This window comes from Rosa rugosa, chromosome 3 (genome assembly GCF_958449725.1).
Source record: "Rosa rugosa chromosome 3, drRosRugo1.1, whole genome shotgun sequence".
In the NCBI taxonomy this organism is placed as follows: Eukaryota; Viridiplantae; Streptophyta; class Magnoliopsida; order Rosales; family Rosaceae; genus Rosa; species Rosa rugosa.
The window spans coordinates 9,822,099-9,844,392 of record NC_084822.1 but is presented as its reverse complement, the minus strand read 5'-3'; the positions used below and the strand labels follow the sequence as shown (position 1 = coordinate 9,844,392).

The 22,294-nt window shown below is 40.8% G+C and overlaps 1 protein-coding gene and 1 pseudogene across 1 annotated transcript; one reads left to right on the top strand and one right to left on the bottom strand.

Annotated features, from left to right (window-relative positions):
- Window positions 1-6,526: 6,526 nt before the first annotated feature.
- On the bottom strand, window positions 6,527-7,558 carry LOC133737175 (uncharacterized). Its single transcript, XM_062164784.1, has one exon. The coding sequence runs from the start codon at window positions 7,556-7,558 to the stop codon at window positions 6,527-6,529; it is 1,032 nt and encodes a 343-aa protein (XP_062020768.1).
- An 11,338-nt stretch (window positions 7,559-18,896) lies between these two features.
- Window positions 18,897-21,968, top strand: LOC133737174 (pentatricopeptide repeat-containing protein At2g15630, mitochondrial-like; annotated as a pseudogene).
- The last annotated feature ends 326 nt before the right edge of the window (window positions 21,969-22,294 follow it).

Sequence of the window (22,294 nt, the reverse complement as noted above, 5' to 3'; positions counted from 1 at the left end):
GTGGGTTTGTCCATCTTTAGAGCTCTTCACTTTTCCGAACTTACGTTTGAAGCAGAGTACTCTTCTAAAGCCAGTAATCTATAGAGCAAAAGCTACTTTTGCAAGGATTATACTTTGTGTTTCTCTTGGTGTTATCATTGTATGAACTGCATGCAGTTTCCCTTTTCGATCTTTTGAAGAGAGTGGATTCGATTTCATTCATAATATGGAGAGACGTATGAACCAATAGAATATAAATTGAACTTGATAAGGCGATCAATGTCATGACGCATATAACTTAGTGCGTTTTCTTTCTTTGACACTTATTGCAAGCACGGACGAGGGCCTTGTCCTTGTCTACAGTTTTGACGGCAAGTCCTGTTCCTGTCTTAGATCCTTGGTGTCGATCTAATCTCTCCTTGGGGATCTCGGTGGTTTGGTGATGCGGTACTCGGCTTTTGGAGGCCTATTTGGGGGTCTATTCTTGATATTTTTAACTTATCTTTGTGTTTTCATGGATTCCTCCTCTTGCCCCTAGGGACGATTGGTGGAATGTGCTATGGCTGACTTAAGTGGTTTTGGTGACTAAAGTTTGTAAGTCAGGGAGAGTTTGTGGCTTCGCTTTTTCGAGTCTTTAATGCACAACACCTTCAGACCTGGCTTTTGGTTCGGAACTTCGGATTTTGGTTGTGGGACAGTAGCATTGGATTCAAAGATCTTGGATTAGCCTAGCCCCTAAAACATGGGTTGGTGTGGGTGCGTGCACTCACTAGCAATTCCTGTTGGCTGGTATGTACATATTCCATTCGGTTTGGGGCTTTCCGTGAGGTTTTCTACTTCGATACAAAGAGAATGGAAACAGTTGAGAAAAAACCCAAACAAAGAGAACAGTGCAAGGTAAGGCCAATCCTCCCATCCAAATTGAACCAACTCAGCAAAACAGAGTACTTTCTCTATAGCATGGTACATATCACAACTTAATTGACAATCCAACAAAATAACATTAAGAGTTAACTAGGTCAAGACCTGTAAGCAAATTATGCAGAGAGAAAAAGATAGACTAGGTGTTCGACCAAACATATGATGGAGGAGAGGTACCGACTCAAGTTTCCATCAATTACAACTGAAGTGATCATGAGCAACAAGATTTCTCCTGCAGCCGTAAATAAACTAGCTTCTTTGATTGTTACCCCAGAAAAAGGACAATACACTGGGCCAAGCTAGCACAGACGTTAACAGCAATATAAGGGGACACGACAGTGTGCTGTTGTTAGCAACTTGGGCACCCCATGTGCAGTGCTAACCATGTATTATTTTGATATCCAAACAAAATCAAGAGTCAAGCATTGAGTTTAGAATGCAATATGACATGAAATTTTCAATTCAAGAACAGTTTAAATTAGAGTTCACAGTATTTTGTCTATACTTCTTTGAGTAACTTCATAGGAAGTGGGCTTCTAACTCCATTTGCCCTGCTTAGCGACTCTTAAAACACATCAATAGCAAGTACTTATAAACCATGCATGTATTTATAAAATTTGTCAGAGACAATAAGTAATAACAATTAAATGCTGCAATATTTATCAGAAGTGACATGCTATTACTTGGAGAAAAACTAATATAGTTCTTTTTTTTAAATTAAATAGAGGATTAGGCGATATTAGTTCCTCTGCAACAGCCGATTTGGGGTGACTGGCACCCACCCGCAATCTCGAAAGAAAGGGGGCCATCGCAACCGGGAACCCACCGCCCGTCCCTCTATTTTATTTTATTAATAAAAGAAAAAAAATCACAAGAAGAGAGAGGGGGACAAGAACCAAAACCTCTCTGAGAACAAAAAGAAATAAAGTACTCAAAGTGAGCACTGAGCTAAAATAGTTACAGACTGATGAATATAGCAACCATGCAGCGAAAACCACGTTTGCATGAAATCTGTCAAGCACATTAGAATTCAGCTAATACGGAAATTCTGTAAACATTGCAGATTGTGAACAAAGGCAGCTGAAGCACAAGGAGGGCAAGAGTCCCACCAATAATGCCCCTCATGATCCACCCCATAGTTAGCTAAGCAGTCAGCCACTTGATTCCCTTCTCGATAAATATGTGAAAAACGAGTCTGCATAGAGGAGAGAATGGTACAACAATTGACCCAATCAACACTTAGACGCCAAGGGACTGAGCAATTTCTATTGGCAAGAAAGTGAATTGCTACTGCTGAATCACACTCAATCCAGAGAGAAGTCCATCATTTTCCTGATGCTATTAAAACGGCATGAATAATGGCTTGAAGCTCTGCTTCAAGGGCAGTAGCAATACCCATGGAACCAACAAAACAACCCATACAATTGCCCAAGTGATCACGAAAAATACCTCCAAAGCCCGCGAGGCCTGGCGTCCCACGAGCAGCACCATCTGTATTAACTTTTAACTGAAAAGCACAAGGAGCATGCCAATTAACCTCACGAATTTGATGTGTTCTTGAGGCTCTACCGCTGATTCCAAGAGCACTACAAATACAAAGCTCATCTACTGAGTTACGCATAATTCCAAAACCCCAAGAATCAACCTCTCGAATTTGCTGCTTGATAGAGTGAATCAAGTAAGCAGTAGTTAAGTGACGCTCATCAAAACGAATAGAATTTCTAGCGTCCCAAAGAGAGTAAAAGCCAGCTCCCATCATTCCCCACCAAAGCAATTGCAATTGAGTACCAAAACCATGTTGCAGTGGGTAAGAGAAGAAAGTGTATATATCCAGGAAATGAGTATTAACTTTAAACCAAGATAAAATTGTGGACTAGATTTGCATAGAGAAAGAGCACTCAAAAAAAAGATGGTGGGCTGTCTCAGCAGATGCCTGATAGAGAGAGCACATAGAAGCAAAAGAAAAGCCTCGCTGAAGTAAGAGATCATCTGTTAAAAGCTTACAATGAAGAAATTTCCATAAAGTAATGGAGTTTCGAGGACGAAAGCATTGACGCCAAACCCATCTATCCCAAATAACAATTGCCTGTTTACTCCTCTTTAACTCATAGGCTATAGATAAAGATAAACTCCCATCAGAAGAATCCAACCACACCAACTTATCCTCCATGTCTGAATAAGGAAGCCTAATAGCTGAAATTTCGGACCAAAGTGCAGCAAGATCAGCAATTAAATTACTAGAGCAATACCAAGAGCCATCTTTGATGAAATCAGAAACTTTGGCACATAATAATTTGCTCAGCTAATGCTCAATACCCAATCTATCAACAACTGAACCATTACGCCAATTACCATGCCAAAAATCAATTGATCGACCATTGCCCACTAACCATTTAGAGCTGTAGAAAATATCCATAAACAAGGGTTTCATGCCAGGCCAAATAGATGATTTTTTATAGTAAGAACATGGCTGACCTGAACGCTGAAGAAACCGAGCAGAAAAAAAAAGCAGCCGCTGGTGTAGACTTAGTTAAGAAATCCCAAAATTTTTTTAGGAGGAAAGCCTTATTAAGAGCCATAATATTACGAACTCCAAGACCACCCTCCTTCACGAAGCACAACACTTTTTCCAAGAAATTGGATGATAGGTTCTAGAAGACACATTGCCGGTCCAAATAAAATTCCTCATCCAATTCCGAACTTGTTGCAATACGGTCCTTGGCCAAGCATAAATTGTGAAACTATGGGAAAGCATACTAACCACCACAGAATTGACCAGTGTTACCCGTCCTGCCATGGAAAGAGAATGCCCTCTCCAATTAGACATAACGTTACGAATTCGATCAGCCAAGACTTGGAAGTAAATTCGCTTCGGTCGGCCAACAAAAATTGGCACACCAAGGTACATGAAGGGAAATTTACCCACTGGAACACCTAACCAAGAATATATTAGGGTACGACGATGAACAGCTGACCTCCCCAAATAAACATGAGACTTGGTTTTGTTCACCAACTGGCCTGAGTTGAGTCCGTACTCCTCAAAGAAAGCCATAAGATTTAATAGGCTTCTTTTATCTCCCTTACAAAAAACCATTATATCATCAGCATATAAAACATGAGAAGGGACTTTCACAGCACTAGGAGAGGAAATAGCTTGGACATGCCCCATATCAACCAGACGCAAGATACCACGGCTAAGAACCTCCTCAGCAAGACAAAAAAGAAGAGGAGACAATGGATCCCCTAGTCGAACTCCACGGCTACAGCAAAAAAATCCCACTGGAGAGCCATTAAATAAGATAGAGAGTCGAGCTGAAGCCAATATAGAACTAATCCAATCTACAAAAGTTGCATGAAAACCAAAAGCATTAAGAACCCTTCGAAGGAAGTCCCAATTCAGAGTATCAAAGGCCTTCGCTACATCAAACTTAATAGCAACATTCCCTCCACAACATTTATTATCCAACAAGTTAACACATTCAGAAGTCAGAAAAATGCAATCAGAGATTTGTCTTCCTTTCAAATTCGGCAATATAATCTTGGAAGCAATAGGAGCAAGACGGTCTGCCAGAATGCGAGTAATAATTTTAAAAGAAAAATTAGCCATAGCAATGGGTCGAAATTGAGTGATAACATTAGCTTCTTGAACCTTTGGAATGAGCGCCACAAAGCTGGAATTTAGATTAGGCAATATATATCCTGACTGAAAGAAAGATCTAACAGCACAGACCACATCCAACCCAACTACATCCCAACAAGCCTGAAAAAAATGACCAGTATAACCATCCGGACCTGGGGCACTATCAGCATTCATGGAAAATATGACACCTTTAACATCTTCAGCAGAAGGAATAGCAAGTAAAGAGCCATTTTCTGAATCCGAAACCATTGAAGGAATAATATTTTCAACCAAACCTGTATCATCAATATTTCCATCATCTGAAAAGGCACCTGTGAAATGCTGAACGACATGATCACGCAAAATATTAACATCATCCACCAAGTCATTCCCAATACGAAGAGAAGTGACAGAGGAACGGGCTCGTCGAATTTTTGCCAAAGTATGGAAATAACTAGTATTTCTGTCACCTTCCCGGCCCTAACCCATCTCACCCTAGCTTTCTCCGCCCAGAATTTTTCCTGAACCAATAAAGCATTCGACAAAGCATCCTGGGCTAAAAGCTCCTCGACATGACGCACTTCAGTAAACCCATCAAGATATATGGCTAATTGAATTTTTTCAAGGGCAGCGCGTGCACTATCCACCGCAGTATGAACATTACCGAAGACATTAACATTCCACTCCTTCAGAATAGGTTTTAAAAGCTTAAGCTTCCTTTGTAGAATAAACATAGGAGAACCACATACCTCAAAAGATTTCCATGCTTCTTGAATAAATTGAAGAAAATTTGAGTGCCCCAACCAAATCTTCTGAAAACGGAATGGAATCGGGCCTTGTGCAATATATTTGGTGAATGAAATCAGGAGAGGATTATGATCTGAAGAGTGCCGAACCAAAGTGGAACAACTAGTCATCGACCAATAGTCTAACCATGGAATAGAACAAAAGCACCTATCCAACAACATTTCAATATGTGAGCCAACTCCTCGACCATTTGTCCATGTAAACGGTGACCCTTTAAGATCAATTTGTGTCAAATGACACACATCCACCATATGCTGAAAGTCATCGCAGGAAACACGAGTAGGCATCCTACCACCGGTCTTTTTTGGGCTCCTAAAATTGCATTAAAATCACCAACTAACAGCAGAGGACCCGAGAAGCTTGTATTAATTTGTTCAATTTCAGACCATAAAGGACAACGTGCCACACTAGTTGTTGCCGCATAGAAAAATACCAGACCATGAGCAATATCACCAACAAAAAACTGCACAAATAGATGTTGACTAGAAGAAGATATCATAGTAGGAGATGATATGTTTGTTGAATGAAAAACCCAAATATTTGGAAATAACTGACCTCGATCATTGACACCTACCAATTGCATACCAATAGATCTCCAAAAAGAATTAGGAATACGCGTCAAAGATGTCATTGGTTCTGATAAACAAAGGAAATCAGGTGAGTGCTTTCTAATTAAACTACGAAGAGCAGTCCTTGTAGGAGCATTAGCTAATCCCCGAATATTCCAAAAAATAATCTTCATAAATTAAGCTTTTGAGGAGGACCCCTATTTCTTGCGGGGTAACGATCCACAGTGCCCTCCTCAGTCTGCTTCTCATCTCTTTGCTTTATTCGGAGTCTCTTTTTCTGCCCTTTAGAAAGTACAAGGGTCATGTTCTTAAGGCCTGTATCATCCCCCATCATATAATTCACTGCCTGCATTTCAAGTTGTCCTCTAGTAGGGGTTCCATCAATACCAGTTGTGCATTGGTCTTCCTTAATTAAGTCATGCCAGCTAGATTTCCCTTTTGTCAACTCACCTGCTGCATTTTCTAGAGAAAAATGCTCCTCAAGAACATGCTCAGTCGTACCTGAGGAGCTCGAGTCATCCTCCCCTGCATTAGTTACTTTAATATTTGCTTCCAATGACTCCTCTATTACACGCTGGGCAATAGTCTCCATTTCATCCAAAGCTGCCTCTTCAATAACAGTTTGTGCAAATTAAGCAATTTCTACCAATTCCCTTCCAGAAGATTGGACCCGAGGGGAGTCGTCATCAACTGTTATAGTTGGAGTGCTTTGGACCAAACCATGCACATGAGCAACTTCACTAGTTAGAGCAGCATGTTGATCCTTCGTAACAATTCCATTAGTCATGTTTGGTGGAGAAGCATGGACAGTCTGCATATCATGCCTAACATCAGATGTGACCACATTACGCTTTACCTTGTACTCCTGACGAACTACAGTAGTCAAAGGCTTAGAAGTCTTCTCACGCTGTTTCTTGGTCGTTTGCTCCTTGTCGTTTAGTTGCTTACAACGATCAGCAGTATGGCCGACCAAACCACAATGGGTGCACAAATTTTCATAGACCACTTCAATGGGAAAACAATGATTTTCACGCTCTATCATCAACGAAGATGGTAAATCCCTGGCAAGATCCACATCTACTAAAACTCTGGCATAATAGCCAAACTCACGCTCCTTCGTAGCCCGATCTAATTGCAATGGAGTGCCCACTCCATGAGCAATCTCCATTAGATGTTGAGGATGCCAATAGTCTTGGCTCAAACCATAAAATCTGACCCAAAGTTGAGCATGGGTCTGTGGGAGAACAACTCCAGGCACAAAATCTGGCTTCCATTGAGCCAATCTGAAAATACCAGTAGCAAGGGTGCATGTACCCCCTCCCCAAACTCTTCGCAGATCATACTCGGTGGCAAAGTGAATGTCAAAATATCCTTTCCCCAGTGGAACAAGACGCCATGGAGCGGAGGGCTTCCACAGAGTGTTAAGCATACCTTTGAGATCAGTGGTCTTCAAAGGTGCAGAGCCTTTATGGAGTAGTAGACGACCAAGAAGGTTGGTTTTGAAAATTTTCAATTGCTCCTGATACAGAGCCTCATTGATCTTAATGTATGTTTTATCTCCGCGAACAATCGGTGCAGGTAGTTGGCTTAGAGACATCGATGATTCAATTGAATCTGAAACAATTGATGCGAAAGTTTTCGCCTTGGGCGGAGGAGAAGCCATGGGTGGAGGAGTAATCGAGACGGAATCGAATCAAAGAACCCCATGAACGCCCATGGGCAGATGGCTTTCCTTTGAGCACCAGAACTGGACGTCGACATGGCGTAGCCGCCGCTAAGAGGCAGCCTTAGGTTGAATTATGTTTCTGTTCGATTTTATCGGGATTTTTTTTTTCTTTTAAAAAAAAAAAAAAAACTAATATAGGTCTAGAGTTGACAACATAATGTTGAAAGGACTAGCTCAAGACAAAGAAATTGACAAACAATGAGGCTGAAATTGAGACATTGCAGACCACATTTCCCAAAAGTCATTCCAGAGATTGGATTAATTTCCAGGTTTCTTATTATGGATACTCTAACTAAACTTCCAAGTCCACGAGCGCTCGCTACTGAATAGAGTGAGTATCCAATCTCTACGATCACCCCAATATCTAGTTGTACTCAGCTATGCTATGTTGATCAAAAAGCCTTTCAAGTCCCTGCAACAACAATGAAGGTGTACTACGTACTATGTTAGAACTTAAATTAGCAGTAATACATTACAATTTATTTGCATGAAATTCAAACAAATAAAATATCCTCATTCCTGTTGAAGGAATATCGATTTAGTGTGCCTTATCAAACTAGGAGTAGTAATAGGAGAGAAGGTTCTAGATTTCCCAATCCTACACGGATTGGTATTCCTTGTAACATTAGAACTAGTACTTTGTAATCCCTATATATAGGGCTCCTATTCTCAATAATAATACACACTTCTCTCTACAATTCTCTCTCAATACCAATATACTTAAACACGTTATCAGCACGACTCTAGCCAAAAAGCAAAAAGCAAAAACAAAACCCAATCAATCCTCTTCACCAAAATCTGCCGAAGCCACCTAGCCCGAGCTAGCCCTACCACATCACAGCAGCCCCTGCTGCCCTGCGCGCTGCACCTGCAGCCCCGCGCCCGTGCGTCCACCCCACACTGCTCCTGCAGCGTCCCTGCAACTCTGCTGCTCGTCTGCGCGCCCGTGCGCCCACTGCTTCCCCGCGCACACCTGCGCACGCTGCTGCCCCGCCTACGCACCCGTGCACCTGCAGCCCTACACCTCTGTTGCTGCCCCTGCAGTTTGCCTCCACTGCTCCTACACCACTACTACCACCGCAACCCCTGCTGCCCCGTATTCGCTGCACGACTCTACTCGAATTGCTTCGCTCCATCACGCTTGCATCGACACACGCGTGATCCAAATACAAGTAAGTATTCAAGAGTAAGTTTTGAAGTTCCTATAATTCAAATATTTCTTCTTTTCTCGGGGACTTGAAAACCTCCCTTCTTCTACATCCCACCTTTCTTATAACGTGGGTTCGATTCTTGAAAAGCGGAATAGTGGGGATTCACGCAATTAACGAACTAAGAGCGTTCGTAAGACTTCGGACTAAGAGCGTCCGTAAGCATCGATTTAACGAACTAAGAGCGTTCGTATGCTACGGACTAAGAGCGTTCGTGAGCATCTATTTTGACCATTCAAACATCACTGTTTCGGTCTAATCCAATTATTCTTGGAAATCGATTTCTTGGTAGCATAGCTCGGAAATCTTATTTATATTAGTTTTCGTGGAAGCATTGACTCCGAAACTAACTTGTTCTTGTTTCATCTTTCAGGATGTCAAACATGAACAAACTCGATTTTGTTCCATTGGATTATGCAGGCAAAAGGTACTTAATCTGGGTCACTGATGTCGAGATCCACCTTATTGCCCGTGATTTATTGCATACAATCCAAGAGCTTTGTCCTATTGAAACAGCTCCAGACCCTCAAACTGAGAAAGATAATTCCAAGGCACTTGCCTTCATGAAACGTCACATGGATAGTGACCTACAGTTTGAGTTCATAAATGAGGATAGCGCCATAAAGCTTTGGCATACACTTCGCGAACGATATGGCAATGTTCGTGACTCCATACTTCCGAATACAGAAGCAGAATGGAAAGATCTTCGCTTCTCTGAATTTGACACTGTCATGCAATTTTATTCGGAAGCCATCAGCATCAGAGCAATGATGCGTCTTTGTGGAAAAACAATCACAGAAGGCCAGTTGATTGAGAAAACCCTCAATACCTTCCCCGTCTATGCTATGAGGTCCTCTGACTTACTCCGGACTCATGTAAATGCAAGACGGATCACAAATTTTCAACAGCTTATTGAAGCTATGGCCACTACGGAAAGACGTGGCAATGAACTTGTGCAAAGAAGATTTGATAGGCTTCAAGATAGCTATCAAGAGCATCGTCCTATGGCTAGAGAAAGTCGCCATCGACGTCATGATCCATACGATCGAAATGCTCAAGAAGGTAATCGCTCAAGGCAACAATCCCACGACCGTAGGAGGCGTGATTTTGAGGGACATAGGGTTGGAAACCATGGAGCCAACGTTGGTCATGGGCACCACTTTCCAACGCCACCAGTCCTAGGGACTATGCATATTGCGCCAATTCGCCTCAATCAAGGGAGAATCCTCTTTATGGTGTCTATTTCTGATATGGAACGTCTGATCAATGGACCTGAATTTGCAATGTACCTACGAAGGTAGTCGCATCATGGTGATCAAGACATCGAGTTCACAAAGACTTTAATTCTGGCGATGAAGACAAAATGCCGCAGATTTTTATAGTCTTTATTATTTCCAAGAATCATGTAATGGCAATTATGCCTTAAATCAATAAAATGACTTATTGTATTAACTTTTTCCCTCTAGGCGTACTCAAGAGTAATTGTGATGTCTAGGCAAGGTTTGATCTGAGAGAACGGTTTTAAAAGTGAGCAACGCTCCACCAAAATCTCGCCTTACCTTACCTGGTCACAACCAAATTGAAATAACCGAACGGATTGAGTGACTACGATTTGTCTACGGTTTGATTTTTATGTTGGATTAGATTTTGGTCAAGAAACTTTGATGTAATCATTGGCTATTATTAATAAAGTATCGATTGATTTTATCTCATGTCATGGACATATGTTTCGAACTTTATTACTTACAAGATGTAAGTGCCAATGATTTTCATGTGTGAGAATGGACAAGAGTTCCTTTGCATCACCTCTAATGACTACGGACATAAACGAGTCTTAGAGAAACTTGTGTGTCGCTCTAGTAGGTTGTACGCAACCACTATTCGAGTCATTGAATCCAACCATGTCATGAGAGATGATTTATGGGATTCCGACACATATAGGCTTTGGCACGACCGTTTGGGACACCCAGGTCGTGACATGATGATCCGTATATTAAAGACTTCACACGGACATCCCTTTTTCAGAACGAAAAGAAGTAAAACTCGGTTTTTGGACACCGAAGGAGCCCATGCGCCTCACGGTGCCGTTCACCCCCAAATCCGGCCATCCTTGGCCGGCGCCGCCTTCCCCCTGCGGCCTCAGGGTGGCATTGACGCCACCAAGTCTCCTTTGTCTCCAACTTTTACTTCTAAAGTCACTTGTGATTTTGTGGCTCAACCAAAATCCTCATTGGTTGTTTCTAAAGCCCATCATTCGTTCTGCAAAGCCTGCTCTTTAGCAAAGTTAGGATCGAGACCATCCTATGCAAAGGACACCAAAGAAAATATACCATTCTTGCAAAGAATCCAATGTGATATTTGTGGACCTATTCAACCATCATGCGGACCATTTCGATATTTTATGGTATTGGTTGATGCATCGACACGCTAGTCACATGTCATGCTATTGTCCACAAGGAACGCTGCATTTGCTAAACTCCTAGCACAAATAATTAAGTTAAGGGCTCACCACCCTGATCATCCTATTAAGTCTATAAGATTAGACAATGCTGGAGAGTTTACGTCAAAGACTTTTGATGATTATTGCATGTCCATTGGGATCGATGTTGAACATCCTGTTCCTCATGTTCACACCCAAAATGGTCTCGCAGAAGCCGCCAATAAACGACTACAAATGGTCGCTAGGGCATTGGTAATGCGCACCAATCTCCCTATTTCTGCTTGGGGCTATGCAATATTGCATGCAGCTGTGCTTATTCGTCTGAGGCCCACTGCCACTCAACCCTTTTCTGCGTCCCAGATGGTGACTGGGTATGAGCCTAATGTCTCACACTTACGCATATTTGGGTGTGCAGTTTATGTGCCAATTGCGCCACCACAGCGCACCAAATTGGGTCCTCAAAGACGATTAGGCGTTTATGTTGGATATGATTCTCCAACGATTATCCGCTACATAGAACCCTTGACAGGCGATCTCTTTACCGCTAGATTTGCGGATTGTCACTTCGATGAGACAGTCTTCCCGTCGTTAGGGGGAGATAAGAACATCAATGTTCAACAGGAACGACAGAAATTGTCGTGGTCTGTCCCCACTCTGTCTCATCTTGATCCCCGAACCGCACAAGTCCGAAATTGAAGTGCGGAGAATTCTCGATCTTCAGAACGTAGCAGAATCGATGCCTGATGCGTTTTCTGATATCGCTAAAGTGACGAGATCACACATACCTGCTGCAAACGTGCCTGCAAGGATTGATGTCCCTAAAACTAGAAGACATGACGCCAACTCAAGAGGATATGAGCATGGTGCCAACGTCCCCTCTCACAGTGATGGTGACGTTTTGGCTAGGCCCATGGCTCCTGCCAGGAAGCGCGGGAGGCCCATAGGTTCGATGGATTCTCGCCCAAGAAAGAAAGCGAGTTTGGCACACAATAATCCATTAATCATCGATGTGAATAATCCATCTCATGAGAATATTCCGGATTATGGTTATGTCCAAGAGACATCATTGGGGGACGCTCCAATGTCAGAACCAACTCCAGAGAATAGAGAGATCTCCATAAATTACACTAGTGTACATGAGATGATGGATAGAAATTCTATGGCGATTGATGATGCATTTGCATATCATATTGCAAAAGGAATTATAGAATATGATGATATCGAACCTCGCTCTGTTGAAGAATGTCAACGAAGAGCAGATTGGCCTAAATGGAAAGATGCGATCCAGGTTGAATTGGATTCACTAACAAAGAGACAGGTATTTGGGCCTGTAACGCAGACACCCCCAAGTGTAAAGCCTGTTGGCCATAAATGGGTCTTTGTTAGAAAGCGTAATGAGAAAAATGAGGTGGTAAGATATAAAGCCCGCCTTGTGGCGCAAGGTTTCTCACAACGCCCTGGAATCGACTACGAGGAGACATATTCTCCCGTAATGGACGTTATAACGTTCCGCTACCTTGTCAGTTTGGTAGTTTCCGAAAAACTTGACATGCAGCTTATGGATGTGGTTACAGCATATCTCTATGGGGATCTAGATTCAGAGATATATATGAAGGTTCCAGATGGACTTCAATTACCCAAATCAAGTGGCTCTAAACCACGGAGCGCGTTTTCAATAAGGTTAAAACGCTCACTATATGGATTAAAACAATCCGGACTGATGTGGTATAACCGTCTAAGTGACTACTTGATTGGGAATGGATATATTAACAATGAAATATGCCCATGCGTGTTCAGTAAGAGAACAAGTTCCGGATTTGCAATCGTAGCAGTTTATGTCGATGACATGAACCTAATTGGAACTCTAGATGAGTTGAAGGAAACTGCTAAATACTTGAAATCCGAATTTGAGATGAAAGATCTTGGGAAAACACGGTTTTGTCTCGGTTTAGAACTCGAGCACCGTAGTGATGGGATTTTGATCCATCAGTCTGCATATACTCAGAAAATTCTAAGGCGCTTTAATGAAGATAAAGCGAAGCCTGTGAGTACTCCCATGATCGGCCGTAGTCTTGAGCCCGGAAAAGATCCGTTTCGTCCAAGGGATGAGGACGAAGAACCATTAGAGGCCGAAGTGCCCTATTTGAGTGCAATAGGCGCATTATTGTACTTAGCTCAATGCACAAGACCGGATATCTCATTCGCTGTGAACTTGTTAGCTCGACATAGCTCTGCGCCAACACGCCGCCATTGGATTGGTGTAAAGACAATCTTTCGATACCTAAGAGGTACGATTGATATGGGCCTATTTTATCCCTACAGAGAGACGAGGAACGACGGAAGAATGGGATCGGACCCCATTAGGCATGGAGCCGCCGTCCATAACATGACCGTCAGCCATGTCGTCACCTCCAGCGCCGCCGCCGCCCATGGTGGCCGGCCTCACCCTATTCCCCTCCATCAAAACGACAACAATGTTTTGATGGGATTTGCTGATGCAGGGTACCTCTCTGACCCTCACAAAGGTCGCTCCCAAACTGGTTATGCCTTTACCATGGGAAGCACTGCGATATCTTGGAGGTCTACAAAACAGACCCTTGTTGCTACTTCCTCGAATCATGCAGAGATTATCGCTCTACATGAAGCCGTTCGTGAATGTATATGGCTAAGATCTGTGATTCGACATATTCAAGGAAGTTGTGGTTTGAAGTCTACCACAGATGAACCTACATGCATTTATGAGGATAATGCAGCTTGTATTGAACAAATGAAGTTAGGTTTCATCAAAGGCGACAACACCAAGCATATATCGCCTAAGTTCTTTTATAATCAGCAACAACAATCACTTCTAAAGATTGAAGTAAATCAAATCCGATCAGAGGATAATGTAGCGGACTTATTCACTAAGTCGTTACCTAAATCCACCTTCGAGAAACATGTGAAGAGCATTGGATTGAGAAAGTTATCCGAACTCCCACGATTGTAGTAATCAGGGGGAGATATCGACATCAGGGGGAGTTATGATGTCTACATGTTCGATCTCGAAGGGTGAAGGACGTGTTGTGCTCTTTTTGATCTTCGACCAGGGTTATTTTTATCCCACAGGGTTTGTGTTACCTGGCAAGGTTTTTAACAAGGCAACGGATGAAGCTTCACCACCAAGTTTGAAGCGGCACAAGGGGGAGTGTTGAAGGAATATCGATTTAGTGTGCCTTATCAAACTAGGAGTAGTAATAGGAGAGAAGGTTCTAGATTTCCCAATCCTACACGGATTGGTATTCCTTGTAACATTAGAACTAGTACTTTGTAATCCCTATATATAGGGCTCCTATTCTCAATAATAATACACACTTCTCTCTACAATTCTCTCTCAATACCAATATACTTAAACAATTCCCAAATTCATACTAAAAAAAAAAATCCAGAATAATAACAAAATTATTGCCCACAATGGTTCATTAGAATGTGATGGTGATTAAGTCTTCAAAGTAAAGTGTACAACTATGTTAGAACTTAAATTAGCAGTAATACATTACAACTTATTGCATGAAATGATGAAATTCAAACAAATAAAATATCCTCATTCCCAGATTCATACTTCAAAAATAAATAAATAAATTATAAAAAAAAAATCCAGAATAATAACAAAACTATTGCCCACAATGGTTCATTAGAATGTGATGGTGACTAAGTCTTCAAGTAAAGCTTAGCAACAGCCAAACAGATAACAAAAGCACTTCTGCACCAAACGTTGAGTTTAGAAATGCAGTCAATCATAGCATATCTTAAACGTGCACATAAGAAGTGTAAGATTAAAAAGGTAAAGTGCATTGTCTTGTTTCAACATCTTCTATGACTATTGACTTTGTGACCAGGAAAGCAGAGGGCCAAATATTTTGTAAAAACCACATATAAAAACTTGACAAACAAGGTTGGAGAATGCATCGACTGAAAATACAACCAACGTTATTCAAATCTATGACAAACAATGCTCCTCTAAGAAACCAATATCCATTGTAAAGATATAATAACAAATAAGTGTCAAATGAAAATACATTAAAAAGTTAAAAGAAAAAAAAAATACTCAACAGAAGAAAAGACATTGGTCCAACTAAGGTGTCAATCCAAACTCCTCACCTTAGAAACAAAATCAACACAAAAGAAAATAGCATAGAATGCGTCTTATTTCACATGGCAATGATCTCCCCAAGAAAATATCAACTAAGCAGAATAACTACTTGTTGCTATCATTCAATTATAATATGCATGGAAGTTTAAAATTCATTTGGTAGAGACATTTATTTATCTGACCAAACACCACTTTGTTTACTTAAATTCAAGATAGAAAAGATCATATCAAAAGATCGCACAATTGTCAAATTCCCTTTTGCATGGTTCATTACAGAGGAATTAAGGAAGCCAGTAATATAGGATGCTGACAATCAATTGTCTTCATAATTAACAAGGCCATTATGTCCTCATACAAAGGTTATGATAGTGGAACAGGCACCAGCAACATATACGTACCATTAAGAAAGTTATTAAAGGTAAGTTCTTCATTTAATAAGGTGTGTAAACTTACCTCCTGAATTCCCTGAAACATCTAAAGTAACTTCTACAGCTCACTCATCTCATACATACTTGAGCCTGTGCGCCGATACCCCATACGAAAACTGAACATTTTAACCCTTTTACTAATTAAACAGTTGACAACACATGTGCAAGCAAAAGTGGAGGTTAAAACTATTGCAGCAATAGCTAAGACATCTTTCTTATGTGAGCGGGAGGGATGTGAGGCAGGAGAAAGCGGCAAAGCTATAGCTGTATCTCCTGGAGGGCTGTGGCAGTTATCCCCAGTCAAAGCCACTCCCTCAGGATAATACCAGTCTATAGTTTGCACAAGATCTTTCCTAAACGTGATATTTGCTTTCACATGTCTGAGCATGTCTCTCCCCACAATACCATCATTGTACCTGACATTCATATAAAACACGGGTTTGGATTATCACAAGTTGATGAATATTACCAGATTGATGAATACAATAACCACCAAAGTGAGATACCAAATAAAGCAAATAAATACCCGAGACTTTTATGTTCTAATTGTTGAATATATTTGTAAAATTTTGATTGCTTCTACTTTGTATTTGAACAAAATATAATCGAAACCACAACTTGTTGATTTGATTAATTTGCAGTAGCAAATGAAGCATGAACAGATCAACTTAACCCAGCAAACTTGTGTACTTGAGTTTCTGAACTTGTTCCCTCTTTTACATCAACCAACACTTCCCTTATATAGGGTACAAGATTAACCTACAAAATATCTAAGATGAAAGCATATTAAACTAGATTAAAAGTACTTTAGATACAAAATATCTAGCTTAATTTGAGTGGAGCAAACAATAATGCAAGTTGCTGTAAAATATCTTTCACCGCAGCATGTTTCGCAACAGCAAACAGACTCAACCTTTGCAAACAGACTTAGTTATTCTACGAACTATTATTCGCGAACACTACTTCTCAGCAAACTCGCTTCATACTTTTCCCCGCAGTGATGTCATCCTCGCGAACGCACTTTTAGCGAACATTCGCGACGAACTTACTTCGCTAACTTTTCGCCGCGGTGACTTTATCTTGCGAACGCACTTTAGCAAACATTCGCAGATGAAGCAGAAAAGCATTAATTCTATCACTAATCCATGCACACCAATGACACCATTGACAGCTGGATGTTTAATCATCAAGTTCCAGTTTTTGAGATCTGCAGACCCATGATTCGTAACTGATATCTGATGATATATGAGCTGTTGTTAGGATTAAAAAAAAAAAAAACAGAACAACAATTCTGAATGGCTAGGTATCATATGGAACAATCTAAAACATAAAGGCAAAAGCCTTCCAAATCTCCAGTTATGTATCATCACCTGAACCTGCCATTCAGACATTGAATTTTTCAGCACAGTCCACGTAATCAATAGTTCACAAGAATTCTGACAAATAACCCCTGCTATTTTAGAACTCTCAGGTCCTCTACTGCAACAGGGAAGAGAACATCAACATGTTAGTTGAGGAGTACAAAGGAATCCACCAAAGGAAACATAAAAAATTGGTACAAAGGAATCCACCTTTCGCACTTGGGAAGTACTTGTCCTTTGCTGCTGAAAGCTGCTATGACAATACCACATCGTGGCAGTTTTGGAAGGACTTCAGGTGCATAAACACACACAATATTCCATGACCCTAAAAAACCAAACATTTACTTCAGATTTTTTTTTTAAATAGCTCGTAAATAGGAATTTATAATCAAATCTTAACTTTGTTTCTTTCAAAAAAAAAAAAAAAACTTTGTGAGAACCCGTCCCAAAAAGTATAATTGAAAATACTAACATCATTGGCACAAATTTTTTTTTGAAATAAAATTAAACAATTAGAAATCTTGCTATCCCAAGAAAAGAAAACAAAGGTACTACGAACATTTTTTTGACAAAAATAGGTCAGCCCTTTCATTAAATTCAGCAAGCAGTACAAGAACGAAACACCCCTATGGGGTCGACAGAAAGCAATCGTTCCTTAGAACCATAATAAACCCTATTCTAAACAAATAGCGTCCCAGATAGTCCCTAGTACACCCATCTTTTAGGAAGTCCACGCACCATTATTCTAACAAAAACTAGAAACCTCAAAGCAGAGGATGACATACGTACCCTCCTCCAGGCAAAAAGGTAACAACTAAGGTACTGATGTTTGCGACCCAAAAAAAAAAAAAAAAACAATGTTTAGAGTAGAGGATGACATACCATCCTCCACTCCCCTAATAATGGAGGCCCAGGACCCAAACATCAGAGCCCAGTCCTTCCAATCCCAGCCCACTAGCCTGAACAAAGCCCAGATGACCCAAGCAGAGAATGCTAAGGGCACCCCGCCTTGTTCCAGTTCACCACCTTCACTGATCCACACCCCGCCGCCGCAGTAGACTCCTCCGCCAGGTCGAGTGACTTCACCAACAAATCCGTCATTTCCAGCACGTCCTCTGACGACCCCTGGCATGTCACCCTTCTTGTGATCTCCTTCTCCATTGCCAGGCATACACCCACCATCGGCACAAGAATCCCAGCGCCAGATCCCTGGTCGAAAACCGATGAAACGCCCACCCCAGATCCGATGCAAACCACCGGACTCTGAAGTGATGAGGCACACTAAAGTGCTGAACCTCAGCCTTCAATAGTCCCTTATTATTGGCCACCACCGGACTCTTAGCACATGAAATTGCCTTTAAATTTGAATACTTGGAACAGCCCCCCTTGATGACTGCTGTTGCACCCTTCATGTCCAAGACAACTTCATTGTGCTTCCATGTCCAGCCCAAAGACCACCCAGGATCTTCAAAGTTGCGAAGCAGCTGATTGTTGTGGATTTTTACTTCTGCCTATACAGAACAGGACCACAAAAAGCTTCACTAATCCTCTGATTACATAACAAATAACGAAATAAAAAAGGGGCACTATACAGTAACACAAACATAGTACCTAATTAACCTCCAAGTGAGAAATTTTCACAACGGATTCGTCTTTACACAAATCCATCATCAATTTAATAAATCCAAACATGCAACATGAAACTTACCATGTACTATCTCCTGGTCAATGAACTAATCTCCCAGGTAATAGTTACATTACCAAATGGATCCAGAACGTCATGCTCATCTGCATAAAATACAACTGCTTTTAGCAATTCAGATGAAACATCTTTTGATAATTATCAAGTAATGGTTTGTATTTTCATAGGGCAATGTGATTGTCAACAGCCATAACTGCTTCTCACATTCCACACGGGAGTTATTAGACACAAAACCACACAATTTATATCAATCATGTCAAATGCACCCTGCACCTAATGATTTCCTCAAAAGCACCATTGTGGCAGTCATTCCCTCACAACAATGCACATGAAAATCATTAAGTTTGAGTCTCTTATAATTAGGTTATTGTGAAGCATCACTTCAGCATAAGTACTACATTCACAAACAATGCTAAACAATATTTATATGCAAACAAAACCAAAATCTGGAAAATTATACATTATGAATCTATTAACATAAAAGCAGTATAAAGTAATTCAATAGACTACCAAATTCTAAGCGATATAGAACTTAGAACAAGGTTCTGATTCATGCCGAAACCCTAAACCCTATGTGAATTCTCACGTTCAAAATGTGATAATTAGTTTAGCTCGTAGAATTAAAGATCTGATCGGTTGGCAATGCGTTCACGATTAACTTTTTTTATACCCCACCCCACCCCTCTCCGCTCTTGGTGGGGTTTGAACACATGACCTCTTGAATGAGAAGTCATTGTCTTACCACCCCACTAAACACACGCACCCATGATTTCACAATCAGTATTCGTACCATAAACTAGAATTAAACAATAGTTTGCGTTTGTGTTTTACATGAGAATTCTATTCACTTCGAGCTCATTTGAGAATATACACGTTATCTTTTTAAGAAATAGGTCGGCTCAATCAAACCCTACTCGACAATGCTTGAGTCAATCATCAGCCGTAAAGCGTCTAGCTGCTGAAAAAAAAAAAAAAAAATCACCTCTCTCGAGCCATTTTAGTAAAATCGAGCATAAACCCCCATCCTACACATCCTCTTCAATCAAAACCCCTTGCTTGTCATTACTCCTTCTCTCTCCCGTTCACAAAATCACAACCCATCTTTCTTAGCCAACAATGAAATCTTAGAGCAACTCCAATAGCTTCCCTATAATTTTTGTATAATAAATAAGCAAAAGTCAAAGCTATAACATCTTTTTCTTCTCCAACTCCAACAGATTCCCTATTTTACAGCAATCTCTAAAATCTCCATATTCTTCCTTAAATTTTTAGAGATTGCTATAAATATAGGGAATTTGGTTTTCTCTTTCCTCACTTTCTCTAAAATAGGGATAGTTATAGGGAATCTGTTGGAGCAAAAGATGCTCATTTTTCCCTAAAGTAGAGAAAAATCAAAATATGGGGAAGCTGTTGGAGTTGCTCTTAGGAGGCCCTCAGACCCTTACTTAAACCCCAAAATCTCAGACCCATTTTCCTCACAACCCAATCCCCATCTCTCTCTTTACTCACCCAACCCAACCCAACCCAACCCGACCTGACCCTCCACCCATCAACTCCATCCAAACTTGTCCATCTCCACAAAACCCCACAACTTGTCCATCAATTCACATCCCACATCGACTTTCCCCGCCTCGAAATCCAAACCCAAACCCAAACCCAATGCCTCGCCGTCGCCATTCCCCAAACCCCTCCTTGGAGGGAGCTCCTGAAGCAAGTCCTCGGCAGCGGCATTGCTCCGATTCGAGACGTTTTTGACATGCTGCCAGTGCGCTTGAGTGCCCAAATCGGCGTCGTTTTGGACTTGCTGTGAATTGAAGAGGGCTGGTGACACTTTTGAGTGCGTTAAATTGATGACGAGTGACAATGTTATGCCTAGGACTAAGACTTGTAATGAATTGTTGAGTTTGTTTTTGAAATTGAATCGAACCCCGAGAGAGGGCTTGGGTTTTGTATGCTGACATGTTTAGGTTGAAGATCAAGTCCAGTGTTTGTATTTTTAACATCATGATTTATTAATGTGTTGTGTAAAGAAGGCAAGCTGAACAAGCCAAAGTAGTTTCTTGGGTTTATGGAGATTTTGGGGATTAAGCCTACTGTTGTTACTTATAATACTATATCATTCATGGGTTTTGTCTGAGAGGCAGAGTTGGAGGGGCTCAGATGATTTTTGGTGCTATGAAAGGTAGGGGAGTTTCTTACACATATGGATTGCTTATTAGTGGGATGTGTAAGGAAAGAAGACTTGATGAAGCGTCTGGTCTTTTTGATAAAATGCTGGAAATTGGGCTGCTTCCATGTGTTGTTACTTATATCACATTGATTGTTGGTTATTGCAATAAGGGTGATCTGGACAGGGCTTTCGGTTATAGAGACTAGTCTTTCTCCACACATGCTCTTCATGTGCAAGTATTTTTTTTCTTTTCTGAAAATAAAAAATAAAACAGTTATTGTAGAGAAGAGATAATAGGAGAGAAAAGTGGGTTGTGGGTTATATTTTTATTTATTTTTTTAATAAAAATATATTTTGTAAATGTCATAACTGTCCTTATGATTTAATTAATTCTCAAAGTTTATTAAATTTTTAGGGTCATTTCTGTCAAAATTTTGGATTTTGGCTAACAAACCCTCTTCTCTTAATAATAGTATAGATGAGGTGGTGAACAAGGGTATAATGCCGACGGTGTCAACTTACAATTTGTTAATTCATGAATTGTTTATGGAAGGTAGGGTGATTGTATGGTTAGAGAAATGGAAGAGAAGGGAATGGTTCCTGATGCCATTATATATAATATCCTGATTAATGGCTATTGCAGGTCTGGGAATGCAAAGAAGCGTTTATCCTTCGTGATGAAATGTTGAGCAAAGGGATAGAGCCCACTAAGGAAACTTATACATCGCTTATTTATGTTTTGAGTAAAAGGAAGAGAATGAATGAGGCAGATGACTTGTTTGAAAAGTTACCGTGTAAGGGTGTTCTGCTGGATCTTGTGATGTTCAATACCTTGATTGATGGTCATTTGTAATTCACTTTTCAAAATTTGGATGCAGTGGTTATTTATACGCGTTTATAATTCGCTTTTTGTTGATGTCATAATTTGGTTCGACAAATACTTTTGACTTTTCAACCCATTCCACGTGGTACGCGTTGAAATGTCAAAGAGTCCACGTAGGACTCTGACCTTTCCATGCACTTAAACCTTTCATCGAGAAAGAAAAGATAACCCTAAGATGGAAATAATCATGACTAGTGAGATGCCTCACTTTGGTACTCCAAGTCTTCAACCTTGGATCTCCACCTCTTAAGTCTTGGACGGTCACCATGTGATTGACTCACCATCTTGGATGGCAAGGTAAAAGCATATCACGACCTCACTACTAGAATAGCACAGTCCAAAGGAACCAAGA